This window comes from Nyctereutes procyonoides, unplaced genomic scaffold (genome assembly GCF_905146905.1).
Source record: "Nyctereutes procyonoides isolate TBG_1078 unplaced genomic scaffold, NYPRO_anot_genome, whole genome shotgun sequence".
Taxonomy (NCBI): Eukaryota; Metazoa; Chordata; class Mammalia; order Carnivora; family Canidae; genus Nyctereutes; species Nyctereutes procyonoides.
The window spans coordinates 42,815,451-42,839,968 of record NW_026575121.1 but is presented as its reverse complement, the minus strand read 5'-3'; the positions used below and the strand labels follow the sequence as shown (position 1 = coordinate 42,839,968).

Genomic DNA, 24,518 nt, shown 5'->3' with positions numbered 1-24,518 from the left:
TTTATCTCAAATAATGTGCAGGTCTCTGAAATTAGTATTTTATTTGAGGATTTTAGTGCTTTCACATAGTGATCATTGCTATACTTCCTATTTGCTTAAGGAGAGAGTAGCTAATAATTCAACATTGCAGCATTTATTGGGACTTGACTTAATATTGAAGTCTTCTTAGATAAATTCACTAGTTCAGTATTTAACCATATCCATTAATGCTTTGACAAAACTATACCTAGTACAATTACTACAGAAATCCAAATTAGTTAGAAATTGAATATAAAAATAGGACTTTCACTTCAAAAAAAAAAGAATTATAAAAAGAAGAATAACAGCCTGTAATTCTAACATCACTGCAACATCTGTTCTCATGCAACATAAATACAATGCAAATTTTTAAAAAGCCCCTCAATACTTAAGTGTAGTAGTACTTTTCATATAAGTATTCAAAAATATTCTATGCAGAACCAATATTGCTATTTTTTTTATTTATTCAGATCTGCTGGTAAAATACATAATATCCTAGTTTTAACTATTTTTAATTTAATAATTTTTTGAAATTACTCCACAGTAGTAAATAAAAATATGTACTGTTTTTGACTAACACCTAATATTCCATGTGAAGACACCATAATTAACCAGATATGATGGATATTTAGATTTTAGCACTGACTTTGCATTGAAGGGAAAAAAATTCTGCTATATATTTATATCAAGAATTGTCTGAGCCACAAATAAAAATACAATTTAATATATATATTTTTAAAAGCCAAGTATCCATGAGGGTTTTCTCAAGGTCAAATAGAAAAGAGATACCACCCAATCAGCTTGTTTTGGAGCAATTAGGGAGCCATGTTTTGGGAGAATTAAATGAGATAATGCTTGTAAAACCTTGGGGGAAGGAGAAAATAATCAGGGCTGAAATGTTCATACTAGAAGTAGCCTGGAGATGGTGCTAGAGAGCCAGCGGTGAGGTTGTCTGCTACTAGGGGAGCCAAGAGAAGTGCAAGTGGGTTGTGAACCCATGAAATTGGGATGGACCAGAAGAAATACTCTCAAGGATAGGAAAATGGCAGTTAAGGTGATGAGGTACAAGGGGTGTTTCAGAGAAGATTAAGGCAAAGTGTAAGCTGTTCTCAGGAGAGTGGAGTCAAACAGTGCCCTTGGAAGTGGCTGACAGACAGGAGGGGAGAATACTCTGGAAGCAAACGAGAATTACGAAATTCACTTATTTGATTAGAAATGTGGATGCTTTGTATAGAGAATTCTTGCTAAAGATGAGTTTTTTAAATTCCTAAACCATGAATGAGGTCTTAAGAAAAATATGATATAGAAGAAAATATATTCATTGAGTTGAAAATACTATCCCTCTAAAAACTTTTCCCAAATCACTGATTTCCCCAACAGCATTTCCTATTATACAAACTCCAGACCAAACAGTCGAAAGAAGTAGGACAACTTGACACTAAGGTTCTTGCAGCTCTAGAATGAGATGATATAATGCAATGCAATATATTACATGTCCTTATAATATACTAAATATTTCATCAGTCACCGTGGGATTCTCATTAGCCCTTGTAGAAAAATCATTAATACACAAAAAAGTTCAATTCCAGCTTGAACAAGGTGAAAAGAGAAAGCAGAAGCCAAAGTATAATTTAGTTATTAGATCTAAATGGTAGAATTTTTACTGAAATGAAAGCTATAAGACCTCAAAGTTTTAGGCATACTATCAGTGTTCTGAATAAAAGCAAGAAAAATAAATTTAGAAAATACATTCTAACATCCAAAGAACATAGTGAAAAAAGAACACTAGCCATGTCAGCCAAATATTTTATTTAATTATGTTCCTGTCTTTAGTAATTTTTTTCTATAAAATCTAAGAATTTCTATGAGATATTCAGATACAAACTACAAGATAACCATTTAATGTATTGGGAATATAAGCTTTAACTATAATAAATATGGTCACACAGAAATATGTAAACAGTTTTTATTATTTTAAATGTATTTAATTGGAGTATATGTTTGTTATGGTAAGCTTAATTTGCTAATGATTTTTTTTTTTGGTTAATGATATTTTAAATAAATGTATCACTATTGTGATAACTAAACTACCTATCTTCATGAGGAGTAGGCATTTTTGTAAATCAGAAAACTTAACACCCTATCTTTCTTTTTGTAGATTTTTCAAAATAAAATATACTAAAACATTCAAATCCAAATGCAACCCAAGCCTACATTCTATACAATCACCAGCATTGGAAAATCAAAAGACCAATTTCCAGCCAGTTATTATTGACCGGTGTTATACATTATGGAGAATTTAGGCCTTTCTCAAGCTCAGGAGATTATTTCAGAGTACAATTAGTTATAGGAAGCAAAGGAAAAGAAAATGTCAAAGAAATTCTAGACAATGAGGAATAAAAGGTAAAAAAATTTCACTCCTGAGCTTGAGAACAATTGACAACATAAAAATGGGGGCAGCCTCGGTGGCTAAGCAGTTTAATGCCGCCTTCAGCCCAGGGTGTGATTCTGGAGTCCCGGGATCGAGTCCCACGTTGGGCTCCCTGCATGGAGCCTGCTTCTCCCTCTGCCTGTGTCTCTGCCTCTCTCTCTCTCTCTCTCTCTCTCTCTCTCTCTCTCTTATGAATAAATAAATCTTTTTAAAAAATGAATAATGCTTCAAACAGACACAAATGGACATAACCCCGCCTTACATAGATACACACTCACAAACAGACACTTGTAGGATGGACATATTAACACCGCTGAGACCCATATTCATCTATCAGTGAATCTTTACACAGGTATTCATATTTCAATTAATTTCTTCACTTTCTAAAACTCATAAAGTTAGACAAAAAAAATGAGCTACTAGATACAAGACGGATTGAACAGAAGGTAAATAATATTATTGAAAAAGTGGGATTGTTGGTAGATCTGAGGTAGGTAGAAAGGAAGAATGTTCAAACACCACAGAATGCTATCACATTTTTAAAATGTCAAAAAAGATCAAATCTATTTCTAACTAAAGAGACAAAATTGATGTACACTCTAACCTGTGTGGCAAAGTTAAAACTGAAGTGGTTCATTCAAGACCTGGAAAAAGAAAGCAAGGATGAAGGAGCCATTGTATTTTCACATACTACTACACATAAAATACCTTTTTACTATATCTTCCCCATTCCAGCACGGCAGCCCATCAGCAGCGGCTAATTCATTTACACAAAGCTCATCAGCCAGGCCTCCATAGAATGTCCTGTACAGTCGAAGGCTGTTGATAAATTCCCTGAATAAGAAAACAAAGAAAACAATTAAACCCAAAAATCCATAATAAATGCCAATATAAATGGTATAATTTGTTATGTGGAAATTTTAGAATGGAACTTTTTTTTTATTTTCACCGCTTATTTTTTATAGATTTTCAATACTCTTCAAACAATCAAGATAAACACTATAGTTTTTTTTTTTTTAAGAATGCTAGTATTCAAATTTACTCTTTGGAATCCAAGTTTTCACAGGGTATGAATTTTATATAACTCAAATCCAAGAAGTTGTGATGGGTACACATACACACACACACACACACAGACACACACACAAACACACACACTTTTTGTAGTATCCCTAAAAGCCTTTACTAGCTGTGCCATCTAAATCACAGTGATACTAACTACTTACTTTCCTGTAAATAAATGCCAGAGGCTTTTAACAAGCTAATCAATTGCTTACTAATTAAAAATTTATTAAATTTGGTTGGTTTTACTATTTCAGTCTTCTCTTTGGTATATAACAACATAAAATATATGTCTTCACTAACTATGAGAAAACCCAGATATTTAACATATTTTAAAAGCATGAAAATATAAGTTGTTGGAAGGAATAGTATTTAATATATTAACTGTTTTTTTTTTTTCCTTCTCATGCTACATCTCTTTCCCGCATCAATTATGGGAAGGGAAAAGTCAACAAAATGTACTTTGCTTTTTAATTTAAAAAGCCAAAACTTTCAAGTTTTAAAATCAAACCTTTGAGGTCCCAAGAACTTTAGCATTTCAAAGAACTAAGCCCTAAGAATCTATAGTTCTGAACTTTTTTACATAAGCTAATATTTTGGACAATGAAATGAAAAGCCACTAGCTTAATACGGAGGAGATGTCTTCTGGACTAGAAGACAGTGACAAGAGAAGGAAAGCAGAACAGAAGTCCACAGGTTGAGTAGTTAAAATGCAGCGATTATGAAATTGCATCCTCCACTGATATTTAAAAAATAATCTCTTTAAAAATGAGGTAAAAAAATAAAAATAAAAATGAGGTCAAAGAGGAGGAGCTCTAAATTATAGCTGAAATGACCAATTTTTAAAAAAATTAAGTGATTTTGACAGTACTGATGCTGAACTGTATTAATTTTAAAATTCTCTCTCTTAGTGGTTTTCAAAGAACTATTTGTGGAAATGGCTGGAGTTGTAAGTAACAGACTATAGGAAGGATAAATGTCATTTTCAAATATGTAAAATCTGAAATCATAGATCAGAAGTTCCCATAGCAAGTGTTTGCTGAGGATTTAACCAAATATTTAGCAAAGCTTGATCAGACATGGGATGATAACATGACTGCAGGAAGCAAAAATCAGACTTAACTTCTAACTTATACTCAATTCCCAAAAAAGTATACTATATTTTCTCACTAGCAGAGTAACCACTCATTTATATATATTTTTTTTTTTTTGAGAAGTGGGAACGGGGAGAGAGAAAAGGAGAGAAAGAATTTTAAGCAGGCTCCACACCAGTTCAGAGCTTGATGCAGGGCTTGATCTCAGAACTCTGAGAGCATGACCTGAGCTGAAATCAAGAGTCACACACTTAACAGACTGAGCCACCCAGGCACCCCTATACTTATTTATACTTTAAGTTGGTTTCCTCTACTAGAAAATAAGTGCCCCCCACCCCATGAGGGCCATATTCCTACTAACTGGAATGCATGAACAAATACCAATTCTCGGGATCCCTGGGTGGCGCAGCGGTTTGGCGCCTGCCTTTGGCCCAGGGCGCGATCCTGAAGACCCGGGATCGAATCCCATATCAGGCTCCCAGTGCATGGAGCCTGCTTCTCCCTCTGCCTGTGTCTCTGCCTCTCTCTCTCTCTGTGTGTGACTATCATAAATAAATAAAAAAAATTTAAAAAAAACAAAAACAAATACCAATTCTCATGTTGCAGCTACTAAACTATAATGGATGAAGCCAACTGATTCTTTCCTAGAGGAGTGGGGTTTAATAAATGGAAAGGTGGGGGATCCCTAGGTGGCTGAGCAGTTTAGCACCTGCCTTCAGCCCACAGCATGATCCTGGAGTCCCAGGATTGAGTCCCACATCAGGCTCCCTGGATGGAGCCTGCTTCTCCCTCTGCCTCTGTCTCTCTCTCTCTGTGTCTCTCATGAATAAATAAATAAGATCTTTAAAAAAATTTAAAAAATTAAAAAATAAATAGAAAGGTGTGTGTGTGTGACTCATCCTGAATTCCATTCGCTATAAATGATCATCTGTTTGGAATCAAAGAGTCTTCTAGAATGAAGAGGCCTGGCACAAATGACTAGAATGTTGAAATCTCCAAATTGATACTATATAACTGAATTGATATTTCTTATGGACCTCAAACCTCCTCCTCCAACCTTGATGAATGATGTCTTCACAATAAATAGATCATACTGAGAAAGCTTTACATCTTTCCTTCCTAGTCCTCTTTCCCAGTGCTACTCTCATTGCTTTAGTTAAAGCCCTTATCATCTCTCTGGAATGACTGCACTAGAGTGACATACCTCTCATCCTCCAAGAAATCCACCTCTTAAAATTCAAATCTGATATCCCCTAGACTATGTTACTCACTTGCTTATAGCCATCAATGGCTCTCTAATCTCGACAGCATCAAAACCAAACTTCTTGAAGTGGCATATAAGGCACACTCTCACCTCCGTTTCAGCAGCAACCCAAACCATAGTTTAGGCTTCCACAAGAATGAAAGACTTGCTGTTCCCCAACACACCTTCCTGTCTTTGCAGGAGTTTTCTCAGAAAGAATCGTGTCCTAGAAGATTTCCACTCATTCTATAAGCCAGCAGCTATCAGTTACTTGTCACAAACTACAAAACACTATTGAGTACCAAGCTCTGTGTTGGCACTATAGCTAAACAAGGCAGTCTCTATCTTCTAACAATGCACTTGCTGGTGAAAATCTACAATAATAACACAGTTTTAATGGAGCCACATTTGAGGACAGAGAAGGAATCAGGAAATATGTACAAACAAGATACTACTTCAGTGTTTCATGCAAAAAAAAAAAGGCACAAGCAAAAAACAACAAAAAAAAAACAATAAGCAAATGTAAAGAGGAAAGAGAATATTGTGTGTTCATAGTCTCATAAGCAGTTTAGCTAGTGGGGAGTGAGCTTATGGGAATTACAGTTAAAAAATAGAAAGAGGCCAGTTTGTAATCAGCCTTATTGGTCATCTCAGTGCTATTCACCAGGAGAAGAAATAAAGGAAAGGAAATATAATTCTTTCAATGTTCCACACTATACTTAGGATTGCTCTTCCCTTGCTCATATTTTCATCTTTCCATGGTGCATATCACTTTCTATTCTAGCATGTCATGTACTTACTTACTATGTTTTATTGTTTCTTATCTGTCTCCCACTCTAGTATAAAAGATTCAGGCAGGCAGGGACTTTCTGGTTACTTTTTTGTTTGTTTTGCTCACTAATACAGATCTTAAAACAGTTGTGAAGGCATATAGAAAGCTAGATAATCAGTAATTAAATTAATGAATGAGTTAAAACTAATTAATATTAAGCCTACTCTCAACATGTTTGGTTTGGGATTTCTTTAGAACATACAGAAAAGAGAAATCAAGTAGAATGTTACTTTCAGACTTACTATTTATAACATCATCTGGGGGTCTTGCAAAATGCAGATTCAATTGGATAGTTCTGGGGTGGAGCCCAAGATTCTACTTTTCAAAGAAGCACTCAGATGATGCTGAAACTACTGGTTCAAGAACCATGAATACCATGGATGTTTGCTGTTGGATATGTAACCTTGGAATCGGGAGACTGGATGTGTAATGTGGGAGTCATTATCTCCAGAGGTGGTGACTGAAGTCATGAAAGTGGATGGAATCTCTCAGGCAAATAACAAGTAGTAAGAGAAAGTCAAAGGAACTCAGAAGTAGATAGAAATGAAGAAAGCAAGAAAATCTTCAATGATAAGAGCTGTGAACATTAAAGAATAAGGGAATTTGAACCTAGAGAGGTTACCCAGAGTATAAAATGCCACTATGAGAGGTTACTTAAAATAATGAAAATGTCTTTCATATGTAGTCCCTCAAAAATCTGTGTGTTGAGACAAGGCTTTTAAAAAGTAAACAGGCTCAAATGAGGTCATCTGAATAGATCCTAGTTCAAAAGGACTGGTGTCCTAACAATAAGAAGAGATGGTAGGAGTGCATGCACACAGAGGAGAGGCTATCTGAGGGCACAAGGGGAAGGTGGCCATCTGCAAGCCAAAGAGAGTAACCTCAGGAGAAACTAAACCTGCCGACATCTTGATGTTGGATTTCTAGCTTCCAGAACTGTGAGAAAATTGATGTCTTTTGTTTAAGCCATCTGGTCTGTGGTATTTTGTTATGGTGGCCATAGCAAACTAATACAATGACGAAAGCATCTGAAATAGGGTAATGGACTTCAAATTTGCAGTATGATGAGTAGTAAAGCAAGTGAGAAATGAAAAGTAGAGTCCCAAAGACGAACATTAAGGGAGGAGTGTGTGTGTATATGAACATGCAAGAGATTTGAAAATATTTGTGTATGAAAGGGAAGGAGATAACAAGGGTTTGTGGTTCAATAGCTTGTCCTTAAATATCCCAATTCTCGGCATTCCAAGCACAAAGCCACTCTGAAGCTAGCTTTAGTATGCGACTTGCTCTGGATTCTAGTAAATGTATGCAGGAGTTATGTATGTTCCCTCCAAGCTTAAGCTTTAAGAACCAGTGTGGTGGTTTGCCAGCTTCTGTTTCCCTCTTCCCTGATGACTGGAAATATGTCACAGGGAGGCAGCTTTGTCACTTTGAGGCTTAAAGCCAGGGTATCTTGAGCAGCACCCTCCGCTGGTCTACAATGTGAGTAGGCTGTGGAGAAAAATGCTTTTTTTAATTTTTTTTTTTTTTTGTCCTGAACCAATGATAGGTTGGGGTTGTTTGCCACCACATCATAATTTAGTTTTTCTTAACTGATAAAAATATAGAAAAAGAAAATTAAAAAAGGATAAATCACAAAATCTGAAGAGAGAGTAAGAATTACTGAAAATAGAGTGATCACCTTTAGTACAAATTCTCTAGGAGTAAAATGACTGAAGAAAGTCTGTGGAAGTTAAGATAAAATATTGGTTTGTGAAGACAAAAAGTTGAGGGGAGAGCCTGCCTCAGAACTTTATATTCTGTGTTTGGAAGATTTTAGGTCACAGGAATTAAGAGTAATGTTGCAAGAAGTAACTGCATTGGAAGGCCAAGGGATTTACATTGGATACATAAAAAATTGAGTTGGGAAATGAAGGGGATAAAGCACCAGTAGCTATAATGAGGTAAAAAAGATTTATCTACTGCCACAGAGTGAATTAATGTTGGTCCTATTATAAGAATCCATAGTTCAGTTCCCAGGTCAGTGTTTGGCCTACTACACACCATCATGCCTCTTTTTCAAGTTTTACATGAAATGTCTCAATGAATAAAATATTATATTCTTTGGATGATTCAAAATTTCACTTGCAGAAGGGTGACTATATCCATGCAATTATTTTTCTACAGTTATGAGAGTCTTTCCAGTTAAAACTAGGAACATAATACATGTAGGGAGATGCTGAAAGTTCCAGCTAATTATCCTTGAGGGGCTTTGTTACCTAAGTCAGTTGTTTGCCTTAGACTTCAGACACCTTACTTAAAGGTCTTAAGAGTAACAGAAAATATTTTTTAAATATTTAAAGTATTTTTTAAAAAACAGAAAAACATTCTGTGTCGGAATATCTATTCAAAGCTTATATATATGTCAAGGCCATACACAAATTAATAATTTCTCATTTGGGCCTGCAACAGTTTAACAAATGACATCCCAGTCTAGATTTGCCCTCCCATCTTCCTTTCACTGAATGTCCCATGTATAACAAGAATTGGCTTTTCAGCCAACACTTCCCCTATTTTAAAACCCTAACAATTCAGATGGCTAGCGGATCCATTCAATAAAGGCAAGAGTCATGTCTTCTTTCTATCCCCAGGGTTTGGATCACAGTTTGGTACCGATAGGCCCTCAAATTCTCACTGAATTGGTCCCAGATGTGGTCTTAGTTTTTAACAGCTTCCAGAATTAGAAGTTTCTAAAAGAAATGTGTTTTTCAAATGATAACAATAATTGAAAGCCCTTACAGGATACAGTTGACTTGGGAAACTTTTAATTAGGGGACCCTTTCCTAGATTGAGGAGAAATAGCTTCCTAGTGGCTGCACTAGAAAATGAAAAACTCCAAAGAGCAGGACCACAAGCTGTGCCAGACTACACAGGCTCAGTCGGAGTCCATATATACGCACTACTGAAATTAATATGTAGGGACACAATAATATTTAATCACACTGCTCTGCAAGATAGCTATTATAATTAATACCTCACCGATAGACCGTGTAACAAAAACAGAAACAAGACTGAGATCGTCTGCTCCAGTGACTCTCTGTTATAAGTGCATACTGTCATCACCAAGGAAATGTTTAAACATATGTATATTTAGATTTCTCCCTCACTCAGATGTATTGGTCTGGAGTGGGATCTGAGTACTTCTGAAAGCTTTCTATAAGATCCAAATGGGTGGCCAGGGTTGAGGACCTATGAGTTAGTCCAATTCTCTTATTTTGAAACTAAGGAAAAGCAAAAATCAGAGAAGGTAAAAAACATGTGAAAAGCGAGGATGTTATTTACTCAGGAATTTATTTGTAGGGCCTTGACATCTTTGTCTCACTAATTAATTAACTAAATAATTAATGAATAAACATGCCATCACTCTACCATGTCGGGCTGATATTGAATATTTGATAAATCAAAGTTGAATGAATCTTTATATAGAAGAATATTTCCATCTGTTTAAAAAATCGTGTTAACAAGAACACGACTGGCAGATTGTTAGACCAGAAAACATGGATATATATCACTTCTTTCTGCCAAAATCTGCACTTAGATGACAATATGTTTAAACAGGATTCATCTGTATATTTCTACAAGTCTGAAAGGTCTGGTGCAGGACACAGGGAACGGGGCAAATTCTGCTCCCTGGCTAATGAGCAGCTTTGTCCACTGTGCTAGCACAGTAAGGAGGAAAAAGCCTGTAGCACAATTGATCATTCATAGCTTGCAGCCTTGTTTGCCCTGAGCATACTAAAGGCAAGGGAGAAACATGGACCAGCATAGTTATTGCTTCATTGCTTCCCATGCCCTTGAGGCCAGCAGTGCCAGAAAGGTCTCCTGATGTATCACGTGATAAAAAAAAAAAGTATGAAAGGAAAGGCAACTCACCCTGAAGTGTCATTTATAGTTTGGTTGACCTAGGAATGCCTAGTTACTACTATAAAACTGAACAACTCTTCTGATTGGCTGGACTATCATAATTGACTTTAGTCATTTTTAATGATGAAAGTAACGTATCTTTTCATTACTAGTACAATGAATAAAAGGCACATGAAGCACAAGTTAGTATCTGTGCCTCCAGAATGTGTCCATCCCTCCCTCCTGAGGTAACCAATGTTAGCAACCTAGTATGCTTTCTTCCTTTCTCTGTGTGCATTCTAACTTCTAACATGTAACCAAAAACATAGACAGGTAGACAGAGATAAAGAGAGACATAGTGACGGTTTGGTTTTATAAAACTGGAACCAAGGGGCACTTGGGTGGTTCAGTGGTTCAGCACCTGCCTTCGGCCCAGGTCATGATCCTGAGGTCCTGGGATCGAGTTCTGCATTGGGCTCCCCACGAGGAGCCTGCTTCTCCCTCTGCCTGTGTCCCTGCCTCTCTCTCTATGTCTTTCATGAATAAATAAACAAAAAAATCTTTAAAACAAAACAAAAATGGAACCCAGCTATACACATGAACACTTAGTTGGCTTTTGCACTTGTCAATAGATCATGAACCCATTCAGATTAATGAATCTTTGTCTTATTTATTTCAATATAGCTATGCTCCATAATCTGAATATAGCAACTCCAAATATTCCACTAACCTAATTACATTTTAATTAATAAGACTGATATGTTCCTTATACGTGTGGCTTAAAGAGTGGCAACCACATGTTTCAAACTTTGCTGATCTCCTAGGGAGCTGTTTTTACTTAAGCATATGGATCTGATTTTACATTTGATTTTGCATTTCATTTCATTAAATGTTGCTGAACACAGAGCTATATTCACAAGCGCACCTCCCAATCTCATGTCTTTATCTAGCAGAATTTGTTTCAATTTTAAAACATTTATAAACTGTCACTTCCTCTCCTTGTTTCCCATTGAACACAGTATAAAAGAGATGATTTCTAATTTTGACCAAAACTAATTACCTGGAAAAGTACTGGAGAAGAATCTTATTTTCAAATGAAACTTCTCTGTGGAATGTTTCAGACTACACGTTCCTTTATTTAATGACGCATATTGATTTTTTTTATCCCTAAAGTCAGTCCACAAATAACATAGAACCTAAATTAAAATCAGTGCCTCCCATACTGTTTGAAAATATCTGTAGAACAAAGGTCAAATGCGCAGTTTGCTAGTTAATGGCCTGAGGCAAAGTTAAGGTTAATGTGGCACTAATGAGCGGGCTCAAGCCTGTAGAGATGTCTGACCACAGTTGTCAAACAGTAGACATTTAAAATGTCAGTCTCCTGCTCAGCAGAGGAAATATATAATTACACATTTCCAGATAAGAACTATTTTCTCTTGCATTTCTGAATCTCTATTTAATAAGTTTATTTTATTCTCAACCAAGTCATTCTTTGTGACAAAATATTTTTATAATCTTCAAAACAGAAAAATATTTATATTTCTCTTCTACAGCAATAACAGCTCTTGCTGTAAATGCTTGAAAGTAATTAAATTTATACAGATTGGCTCGAGGGAGAACTGAAATCTAGTTTACTGGCCCCTTTCCATAGACTTTGCGACACATGGAGAGATGGGTGGAAAGGGTGAATATGACATTGAGAAGCAATGCAATATGTGGCACCATTTATCACAAATGTAAATGTGTTGTAAGCACATTGCATTCCTATTTGCTTAAAAAGAAAAAAAACCCTATTTTTCCTAAAAGAGTAACTAATAGTGTGTGCTCCCTGAACCCCACCTGAACCCACTGTTTGTTATGGAGGCTTTGACTGAGGATCCCTACCATTCTCAAAGAGAAGGATTTTTTTTTTCTCCTTGTAGGGAGTCTTCTTGTTCATGCAACATCACTTCCCTTCCTTAGAAGATTTACTGTGCTTTCTCAACAAAGCGGAAGGGGTTAAGATGGGCAGAGGGCTGGGAGCACCAAGGGAAGGAATGGAAAGAAAATATGGAAAGGAGCCCTGGAGATATGCTAATATCCTCTGATAGCTCTGCAGAGGATTCTTTTTGACATGGTCTCTGTGTTTAATGCACTGCACTCTGTGGTGGTGATTTTACACTAGTTCTGAGCATGAGGTTCAGAGCCATCTATACAAGACACCTCCAGTCCTCACTTTTCACTAATGCTCCAAACTCAACACATTGCCGTTTAATGTCCCAGTAAAAAGCACCCTTTCTGAAAGCATCCTCCTTTAAAAAGAGTGATTTAAACCTGATGTCAAAACTAGGTTTTCAAAACTAACTCTCATCTCGTTTTCCATGTTGTAAAAATGTACCTCAAAAAGCACCGACTGTTCTCCATTAAAAAGGACTTTAAACAAAGATCTTAACTCATTTACAAAAATAAACACAAGGCCACATGTCCAATATTTAAATAAATCAGATAGTATTAAGGAAATTGAGCAACCAGCCCAAAAGAGATGAGACATAATTTGTCCTACCTTATAATTTTTGTTCATTTTGATAAAAATAGGCAATTATTTGTTCAGTTCTACTCGTTTCAGGAAGTATGCTATTGATTTTTCAACAGAAAAAAATTGTCTAGGACATGATTGGGTTAAGACCCACAAGAAGATTAAATCAGACATTTGCAAATCTAATGATTCCAGTATACTTCCTTAATATCAAGAATCATAAATGAGTGCCTATATCTTGAGATTCAGCATTTTAGGTCAAATCTTGAATGTCACTCTCTCTTGTAGTAAAATATTTTCTGTGGTTATTAACATTTTAACTACAAACTCCCTGACTTGGAGGATATAAGAGCATATTTTGTACAATATTTTCCTCTCTCAACATGAGCAGAAAACTAATAAAAAACCTTTCCCTTTAATAGTCTGCCAATAAATGGGCTTCTTCCTCATGCTTGCTTTGTGTGTGTGTGTGTGTGTGTGTGTGTGTGTGTGTTCTTCATTTTGTGATTTCAATCACCTATTCCTGGTCACTGCTATCCACTAACCCAACTGATTGATGAACAATATATGTCTGGAATACATTGCTCTTGCTTGCATCTTTGTTTTTTGTGTGTCTCTCAGTGTAAATACTTGTGTTCCTGAACTCTGGGATAAATATGGGCTTTAAGGTCAGCAAAATCTATAATTAAAAGGGCTCAGAGAAAATGAGTTACTTTTGTCTTCATTTTTGTTCCTATTCTTCTGGTAATCTCCATTCTAGAAAGAAATTGCTCTTGAATGTGACATGTAACCCAAGTGCTATTTCGGGTGGCACAGAATATTACTGACTAGAGCTGAGTCATGTATAATTACCTTTGCTCAAGTAGGATATCTAAAATATTGTCCATGTGATGGGAATGATAATAATACTTCCATCATGATCATTCATACATCTGTTTGTTTGTATAAGGCTTAGCTTACATCAGAAAATTAGACAAACCAAATACAGTGAAGATGACAAATCCTTTGAATTTACTCAATTCATGGGACCCCAAAGTCGAAGTTCACATGTCTAACAGGATTCTTGCTGCAGAGGGTAAAATCAACACAGCAAAAGGAACAACTTAGACCTCTTGATCTTCAAAGTTATCAAACAGAATAAAGCATATTTTTGAGAGGAAACCTTAATTTGAAAGCCTATATTATAAACCTAAATGAAAAGAATCATCCTGAAACTACCTTTGAACTTTCATTCGGTTGCCCTTCCAAGCAAAAAGTTCCACATATGAATCTGGAGATCATGGTGTGCCCTGGAAGTGGTTGATATACATTTGTGTCTTGGACTGAAGATGAAAAACAAAAACAAAACCAACAAAGTAAAAATAGTGCCTCCATCAAATGATATAATCCGCCCTAGAAACACATTTCTCCTGTTTTGAGGACAATTGTGGAGGAATTGACAGCTGTGTCATTTCCCTTAAACATGCAATGGGATAAAAATATAAAGATCCTGTTCCCTATTTTCCCATATTATCTATATTCATCATTTAGACACTGCCAATGTCACTGATAGATTTAAACTGGTGGGAATGTTTTTTGCCGTGCAAACCGAGTGGAAGAAACTGTTTAGTACTCCTGTTGTAGACTGAGAACCCATGATGCTTCTACATACAATGAATTCTACTTTAGTAAAAGAAATGAGCCTCACTTGTCATCCTGATTTAGGTCCCATAGATTCTGCTAAAAATTCTGGAATTGTTTTTATACACTCCTACAAAAATCATCATTTTCAGTATGACATGACTTTAAATCTTCCTTACCTCTTCAAAACTTGAGTGGAGAAAAAAAATGAGAACTGAATTTGAAGTTTTTTTCCACTCTGCATATGTTTACTGACTTTCCAAATGCAAAAAGATAGAAGTTTTTCACTTTTTTTAAGGAGGAAAAAAAGAAAGAAAACATATTCTCAGGTAGAACAGACAGGGATAATTTCATTCACAGTTTGGTTTTCTTGGTCGGGAGATATTTTGAGCCATATAAATAGAATAACCTTAGAGTCACAATGATAAACACCGCTGAAAAGCTAGCTCATTAAGCAAAGCCGCTACCTGGAAATAGGTTTTTGGATAATCAGTTTGAGAACTGTCGAATTTTAAGGTCATTCTTCCTATGGTTGAGGAAAAATATGTATATTTTTTATTCTTTTTGTAGTGAGAAATCTGAGGAGACTTATTTCTACTCACATTATCTTAAAGTTGAGGCCCCCCAATATGACAGATGTTGCAAATTAACTTCAGGACCAAGGCATTATGGACCATCGACATAACTTCGAAGAGTTTAGAACAAATCTCACAATCCCTGTTGTAAAACTATGTCCATCTAAGCAAATAAGCTGTGAGTTCTAATTGCAGCCAGTGATAGCTATACAAATCTGCTTTTTATAATTTTCAATAATTGCTACCATCACAACAAAAAGAGTATCTGTTAGATACCCAACACGTACACATAGCCACATCTAAGACCAACCACGATTTCAACTTCTAGTCCAGACCTTTAGTACAAATACTGCTTACTGTTAGTTTAATCATTCATTGTTTGGATTTAGTTTCAGATCTGTCATGAAATGGTCACTAATTTTTCCATGAACATCTACAAAATAAGATCAAACTTCATCTTTAAAGGTTTTATTTTTAATATTAATTTTAGCTGGAGCAAATTGATTTTCAATACAACACAATTTTGCATGTATTTGTTTATGAACTTTCTTTTTCTGGGAAGTTTTTAGCAGATTCTCAGTGGGATACGTGACCTGCAAAGGTTAAGCACCACTAGCCTAAACTTTTGCCATATGTTTGTTCTGCCTTCTGGCATTCCTTCTTCCTGTGTGCCTGGTTTTTGACCCCCTGGGGTCCTGCTTTTCATTATTCACACAGGTCTTGACACTGGCCTGCCTGGGAGCAACCCTTTCCTCAGCCTTGCTCTGGCCTGGCCTCTTGCCCCCTATCCAAAGCCTTGCCTTGGCCTTCCCTGCCTGGGGTACCTTCGCTCCCACCACTCACCAAGCACTGTTTTAAATTAACCAGAAATGTTCTCATTGAAGGGAACATGACTTTTATTTTAGTAAATTAAACTTACAGGTAATCAATAATAATGGCACCTCAAAGAAGCACTAACTTCCTTTTAGGAAATAGATTGGAAATTGCTTTCTCCAGTCCTATAAATGATATTAAATTTTTCTCTGAGTTGACTTTTTCCTGACCTATGGGTATTTTCATCCATATAGTTTATATACACACAATTCATCATTAAGCCCAGGGTGTCAATAGTGATTTAACCACGTAAACACATACCCCAAACACACACATCAAGAATTTTAAACATTAATTAAATTTAGTGTCACTAAAAAAGTGTTGTGCTAAATCAGGTTTGACTAAGTAGATATAAATTTATGTATTTTATGCTAACTGATCCTTATGTAATATGAACCTATTCCAGCTATCTTGGCAATAATCTGAAATAATATTAAGTGTTCTTCACTCAGATTGTGTTTAAAAGTTTTTCCTCTGCTTAAGTAATTATTTTAATTACTTCACTGTGTTCTTTTGCAATGTACAGGGTAAAAATTAATTTGCTTTCATGGATAGACACATCCTGAAACAGGACATGCCCTGACTCATTCCCCTCTTTCAACTGAACAATTTCAAGTGTCCTTTTCCGTTCCCATTCTCAATAAATAAAATTGTTCATGTTCAAGCTGTAAAATTCTTACTCAAATCAAGATTTAATAAGCACATTAGGATAAAATGGAGCTGCCTGATGATACAATATTCCATTAAGTTCTAAAAAAAATTCAGAAAAACAAAACTCATAAAACAATTTAAATTACATTTTGTCTCCAACATTAAAAATCCCGTATTTCCAAAAATTTCTCCTTTCCCCACCTTCACATCCAAATCCTCTCCTATATCAAAAATGTTTTATTTTTACTAAGCATCTAGGACGGTCTCTATTACCCCAATACACAGCCATGCATGCAGCCAATCCCCTTAATTGGCGCATTCTTAAATGAGAGGTTTGGCTAATTGGAATGCTTGCTGCAGAACAGATGGGGCACTGGTGTTGAGACTCTGTCTTAATTTATTGTCCTGGGGTTTTCCTAATTACCCACTTAATTGGCACAGCCACACCACTTTGAAATAATAATGTACCGCTAATTATCACCGATTTAAGCTTGCTAATAGCTTATTTTTACCAGCTAACTTCAAGAAATCAAGCAGAGAGCAGGAACTGCCACAGGGAAATCACTGCCTGGCCTGGTTTAGACAGCTACATAAGTGTGGTGTCCTTTACAGCTGTGCTGATTTGGTTTCTGCCCAAAAAGACTACATAGGGATGCTTTTCTAGATGTTTAAAGGAACTGTGGCTCTTCCTTGACTTCCTCAACTTTCGGGGGACCTTTGTAACTGGTATGTATCAATAACTCAAAGTCTCAAATCAGCTCATTATTAGCATTCTTACATAAACAGAAAAAAGCGGGGGAGACTGAACTAGTACAATCACATTTCCAAAATATAATCAAAATAATCCAATGCCATGGTTTCACTTCCCTCCTTCCAAGCTAAAAGACTGACATACTCTATACTTCAGGCTTAGCACAACTCTTAGACCCAAGGACACATTTGGACATCCTTCTTCAAATGCTAGAAATAGAGCAAGAACAAGATAAGGCATTAAACAGGAGGGTCCTCTTTTGAAGTGAGTATAAAGGAGGAAGGGAGAGAAAGAAAATGTACAAGGGAGTTGTAAACTTGGGAATTTATAGAGAAATGTCTATATTTAGGATAAGATACTATACTTTCTGCCTTTGATTATGTTTATTCTGCAGCTGTTTTAGGTACTTTTTTCAGACTAGGTCAGATTCTCCAGAGGCAGTATCTCAGACAGGAATTCGGATGCAGATGATTCATTGAGGTAGTGCTCTTAAGAGAAAGGTAGTGAGGGAAGTAGGATAGAGTGGGCAGGGAGAAGGTAAGTCGGGTTGTGGTCTCAGCTGCAGACAGATTGCACAGAAAGGTGGAGGCATGAACTGCATCACATATCTGGCCCCATCACGTTTAATGAGAGCAAACCTTTGATCTTCCATGTCAGTCGGGTACTGCTTATGAGCCTCTGCCAAGGGGGATGAGGCAGGTGGGAGGTTAACCCCCTCTTTCAGGTGAATGAGATGGCGGGTAGTCCTCCTCCACATGGCATAGAACTGATTGTGTAACATGTAGGATATTGCAGAAATGACAGTGGGGACTTCCAAGGCTAGATCATAAAAACACTGCAGCCTCTGCCTTTCTCTCTCGCTCAGATTGTCTTGAGGAAAGGATGCTACTGAAGCCACTGTGACAAGAAAGTGAGGCCTCCTGCCAACTGCCCTGTAAGTGTGCCATCTTGGAAGATGATATCCAGTCCCACTCAAGCCTTCAGAGGATTGCAGCCTCACCTGGCCTTGACAGCAATCACCCTAAGAGACCAGAGCCCAAACCCTACAGCCAAGCAGCTCCCAAATTCCCCACCCACAGAAAATTGCATAATAAATGGTCGTTGTTGCTTTAAGTTGCTATGTTTTGGAATGACTTGTTAAATAGCAATAGATAATGAATATAGATGGCTCCAATTTGTTGAGTGCAATTCCCCAGAGAATAGGGCAGCTGTGCATTATATCAGCAAGGAGAGATCAGCCATGAGGCAGGTAAAATGGACAGGAAAAGGGATGTTACTAGGGTGCCAGCAGCATCTACCACTGTAGTCACCTCTCCAGTGAAATATTTCCATTAAACCTCCCATATGACTTACAATGTCATGTCATGAACTTAATTATGGACATTTATATTTTTAAAAATGATAGCTGGCAACAACTTAGAATTCTGGACCTCATAACAATATTCTTAAAAAATGAAGATGTGTTCACATAAAAGCTGAGAGAATTCATCACCAGTAATAAGCAATGAAAAATATACTAAGGCTAAATAAAACAAAATGATTTTAGATGGACACATGGAATTACAAAAGCACCAGAAAGAATAAAATATGAGTTATTATATAAGTAAATATTGACTATTTAAAAACAATATCTCAGAAGTTGTTAAAATGTTGTTAGAAGTAGGGTATTTTTAGAAATAGGGTTATGGAACATAAGGATAATGGGGATGCTAGAGTGGCTCAGTGGTTGAGCATCTGCCTTGGGCTCAGGTTGTGACCCTGGAGTCCCGAAATCGAGTCCCACATCGGGCTCCCTGCATGGAGCCTGCTTCTCCCTCTGCCTGTGTCTCTGCTTCTCTCTTTGTGTCTCTCATGAATAAATAAATAAAATCTCAAAAAAAAGAGAAAAGGATAATGGAATGAAACATTTTTAAAGTTCTTACATTATCCATTGATTGGTGAATGGATAAAAAATATGTGGTACATGTATATGTTTGTGTGTGTGTGTATATATATATATATATATTCAATCATATATATGTGATGGAATATTATTCAGCCACAAAAAAATGAAATCTTGCCATTTTTAACATGAATGGAATTAGAGAGTATAATGCTAAATGAAATAAGCCAGTCAGAGAATGACAAATATCATATGATTTCACTTATATGTGGAATTTAAGAAACAAAACAAATGAACAAAAGGGGAAAAAAAGAGAAAGAGAGAGAGAGAGACAAATGAAGAAATAGACTTTTAACTATAGAGAACAAACTGATGGCTACAAGAGGGTGTAGAGATTACTAACATAAATAAATAAATTTTAAATAACATTTTTATAAGATATACCTGGAAAGAAATTAAGTCTAAAGATTCATTTATTCATTTTTAGGAAGAGAGAGAGAAGCAAGAGCAGGAGCATAGAGCCTGCTGAACATAGAGCCCAACCGAGGACTCAATCTCACCACCCTGAGATCATGACCTGAGCTGAAATCAAGAATTGGAGGCTTAACTGACTGTGTCACCCAGGTGCCCCTGATGAAACTAACTGAAGTAAACTATGCCAATATAATTTTAAAAGACTATGACTTATTTATATGTTAAGATGAATTTTAAATTGTTAAACATAGAACAGTTTATATCTTCATTTACATTGGCAAAACAACTGATGCATTTTATAATTTCTATTTTTCAGCTACTAGAGCAATTATATTTAGAGAAATTGGTGTGGATTTATGTTGCTGTTTCATTGCTTTTTTTTAATAGTTTTAAATTGGTTTAAATTTACCAATAGTAGTTTCTATTATAGACATTCTCATGGGAATTGCCCAAGGTAAATAAAGAAAACCTAAGAAACACTGCCATGGATACAATGCTAACTTATAAAAACTAACTCAGAAGATGTTAATTTTTTCTAACTTTACTATTTTATGAATTGCACAAAACAGTAGTCAATGATTTGGATGGCCTGACTGGAAACTCCTTTTTTCCTCATCTATTTTTTTTTTTACAGTAAACTTTCATTTTGTTCTAATTATTTTTTAAGATATTTATTTATTTATTTATTTATTTATTTATTTATTTATTTATTTATTTATTTATGAGAGACAGAGAGAGGGGAGGGGGTAGAGACACAGGCAGAGGGAGAAGCAGGCTCTATGCAGGGAGCCTGATGTGGGACTCGATCCTGGGTCTCCAGGATCACGCCCTGGGCTGAAGGCGGCGCTAAACCGCTGAGCCACCCAGGCTGCCCCATTTAGTTCTATTTACTGAGTTATAACAAGAAGTCCCAAGTCAACAGCTCTCTTCAGAAAATTATATTTTATCTCTATCTGAATAATCACTATATCTACTATCATCATAATGAAAAATTATGCATGTGAAATGGCAAAAAAAAAGATTATTTAAAAATTTAGTATCATTACCTCTCATGAAAATTTTGACTGAAGGAGTTTTAACTATTTTTCTACTAGGAAAAGAGGATATTAAAAAAACACTTTTCATCTAAAGTTTAAAATAATAGGGTATATATGTATGTTTATTTATAGGTATGCAAAGATAAACACACACATATTTTCCAAGATACAGAGAGCTAAACATACTCCTCAATCCCTGGCATACTATCATAACTTATTATTGAAATAGAATTTTTTTATAAATACTCAGTCTTAAAAAATAATAAATAAATACTCAGTCTTACATATTTATTTATTTATTTTTATTTTTTTAGTCTTACATGTTTAAGTACTTTGCCATATATTTTCCTTGAAAAATATACACTGATTTTTATATTTTTGTTTTTTAATTTATAAAAAATGGTATTGCAATATTCTCATTCTGTTTAATACTTTTTTTTCTCTTTAATCATATTTTTTGATGCCTGAAAATACTTTCTCTCCTTCTGACTCCTAATGGTCCAAAGTAATATATTTTATTTTTCTATTTTTCTTATTATGGTCATATAACATGCCTCTAACTCTCAGTCACCACAGATACTCAAGAATTCTCCTTGTGAATATGAGTAAGAGTTTCTTGAGAAACATCCTAAGAAAGCAGGCAAGTGCATAGACTAAATGAGTTTTACAAAGTACAGTACATTCTTGCTAGAATGCTTGTACCAGTGAACCACATGATTGTTCACATAGAAAATCCAATCTCATCAACAGACCATCCATTAGAATAGAGTTCAGAAAAGTAGCCATATATAGTATTATAAACATATCTTTGTCTGAATCTGTCTATTCAATATTCACCTCATTTGCTTGGCTGGTCTGTGTACACTGAGGTAGGCTGGGAGAATGTTTTGGATTATCATAACCTGAGTCAGAGGATGACTCCAATATTATATCTTCCTTTGTATGTGGTATCTGCTAGAGCAAATCAAAACATGTACTGCCACCTGCTATCTAGCTAACAATTTGGCAAATCCTTTTTTCTCTCTTTATCAATTAGTAAGGATAATTAGAAATATTTCACTTCAGCTGGTAAGAATGTCTTCACTGATAGACCTCAGGGCAATTCTCCCACTCCATGACAGACAGGAGCCTTGATCATTTGGACACCCTACAGGACTCCATGCTGATAATAAAATATTGATCACATCATCCTAGTTGCCTCAGTAGACATGTGCATGCCTCTGGTGGGGAAAAATATTGACATTTCAAGGGCTTGACAATTCAGCTGGGTTTGTAAATGTCCAGTAGTCTGATCTTATTGGGATATTCTTCTAATGTAAAGGGCAAATTTCTGCATTATGATGACCTAGTACTCAGGAGGAGGCACAATGCTTTTTAGGTCCTTTTGCATATTAGAGAAAACACAATGCACACTTAAATGTGTTGCTATAACCCATTTATAAAATAGCCCCAAGGAGCTTTTATATGGGAAAGAAAAGTATGTAGGTTGGCGTTTCACAAACTGTTCTGATGTTCAGTCAAGATTGACCCAGTTCATCCATTCAGTGCTGCCTGAAGTACCAGTAGCAAATGAAGATGCTCTACAGAGATTCTGGAAAGTCCTGTTAGAAGAATAATAGTATAGACATCAAGGATTTTGAGCTAAAGTCATGCCTGCTTTTGCTGAACACTGTTTTTGCTTGGTTGGTTGGGTGGTTGGTTGGGTTGGTTGGTTTGCAAATGGGCTCTGTCAGAAACTACACACTCGGGATGCCTGGATGGCTCAGCAGTTGAGCTCTGCTTTCGGCTCAGGGCCTGATGCTGGAGTTCAGGGATTGAGTCCCACATAAGGCTCCCTGAGGGACTCTGCCTATGTATCTGCCTCTCTGTGTGTCTCTCATGGATAAATAAAGAAAATCTTTAAAAAAAAGAAACTGCACACTTGACCATGAGATAGCAAGTGACACTGCAATCTGAGATGCCCACGATGAACTAACTGCTATCTGATCTGCCAGGCTATGAGATCAGGCTTATATAGAAGCAATATATCATCAAGGGGAAGCTGATCTATTGAAAATCAGGCTCAAGTGGGTGGAAAAAGAACAGGTAAAATGCAGAAAGTAGCTCAAACTCACTCAGCACCTACTCTGCTACATTTCCCTAGCTATTTCATTTGAAATTTATGACCTCATGGGGAATTATCAGTGATGAAGGATAAATAAAATTCAGGTCTAGTTTATGGATACAGAAAAATAAATAAAATTTAGCCGTAGTTTATGGATAGGTCTGCACTATATGTAATACTTATGTATGTAGGTATTAAGCAGAAGTATACTGGAATAGCATTTAAGTTCCATTTAGGAGTGGCAATAAAAATGTGTAGGAATAAATTGCATAAGTGGCCTCATGTATAATAGCTCTGGTTGTTCACTTTGTGTGGCATGAAAATGGTCTGTGACAGACTTACTCTGGTTCATTGGGCAATGGCTAGTGGTGGCTGGCTGGTTAGTGACATAGAAATACATGAGTTTGCAAGATTGGTAACAAGGAGGTCAATTTGGTGGCTAGACAGATACTTACAAAATTAGCTATTCATATGAGCCCCCCAATGTTCCTGAGACGTTTAACATGTGTTGGGTTTTGCTTTGTCTTTCCAACAACTGAGTTGTTCTGGTGGTGAAACAAACATGACCTTTAAGAACTTAAGATCTTCCTTAGCTAGGTTTTATTATAAGAACCACTTTATACTATACCCCGCCACTATATGCTCTACACTAGCCAAAGCACATTAATTTCTCAAATACGAGAAAAGACTGCTGATCATTATAGATGTTTAGAGGAAAAAAAAAAAAACAGCTACTTTACATGCAAAGTGCTAATTCTTTTGAGCTGCAGTGAATAGCCAGCAATAGCCCAGATCTTTATTCCAAATTATAGTCCATCTGAGAAGAGAATGAGGCAATTAGGAACACTGTCCCAAAAGGAAAGAAACAGATTTTACATTATAGAGAGTAAAGCTATGTAACATACTGAATTTGCCATAAAGTATTATTAGAAATAACTATTTGAGTTAATAAATGAATATAGAATTCTGAATTTCAATTCAATTCAAAAACACCCACTGAGAATCTAGTATTTGCCAGAACATACACTGGTCAACAGAACACAAAAATAAATAAAATAATAGCTTCCTTCAGTTTTAAGAGTTTTCAGTATGACTGCCAGATATCAAGCAGAGATATTAATGAAGGCTTTAATTTAACATGTGAAACAAGGATGGGAAGAGTGGTAGAAATGTGAGTTATAGAAGCAAGCCATTCAATGCTTATCATTTGGAATCAACAAATAGCCATTTTCAGTATTCCAGATAAAAGAGAAACTTCTTATCTAACCATTTTCTAACAGATGCTTAGCATACAGTAATACTGATATCATCATTTATGTGAATATTCTGTCTTCATTGTCCAATACAGTAGCTATATGTAGAATTTAGGCTAAAATTAATTAAAATTAAAAATTCAATCATCAGTCACAATAGCCACATTTTAAACTATTTTTTTATTTTATTATAGTAAGATCTAACATCTTAAAATGTGAAG

General features: G+C 35.8%; 1 protein-coding gene across 2 annotated transcripts in view; it reads right to left on the bottom strand.

The window, feature by feature from the left end:
• GPC5 (glypican 5) overlaps positions 1–24,518 on the bottom strand; it is a 1,134,491-nt gene that overhangs the window by 804,616 nt on the left and 305,357 nt on the right. For both annotated transcript variants that reach the window (XM_055335624.1, XM_055335625.1), the window contains one exon: positions 3,158–3,283. In XM_055335624.1, the coding sequence (XP_055191599.1) occupies positions 3,158–3,283 (126 nt within the window). The remainder of the gene's footprint in view (positions 1–3,157; positions 3,284–24,518) is intronic.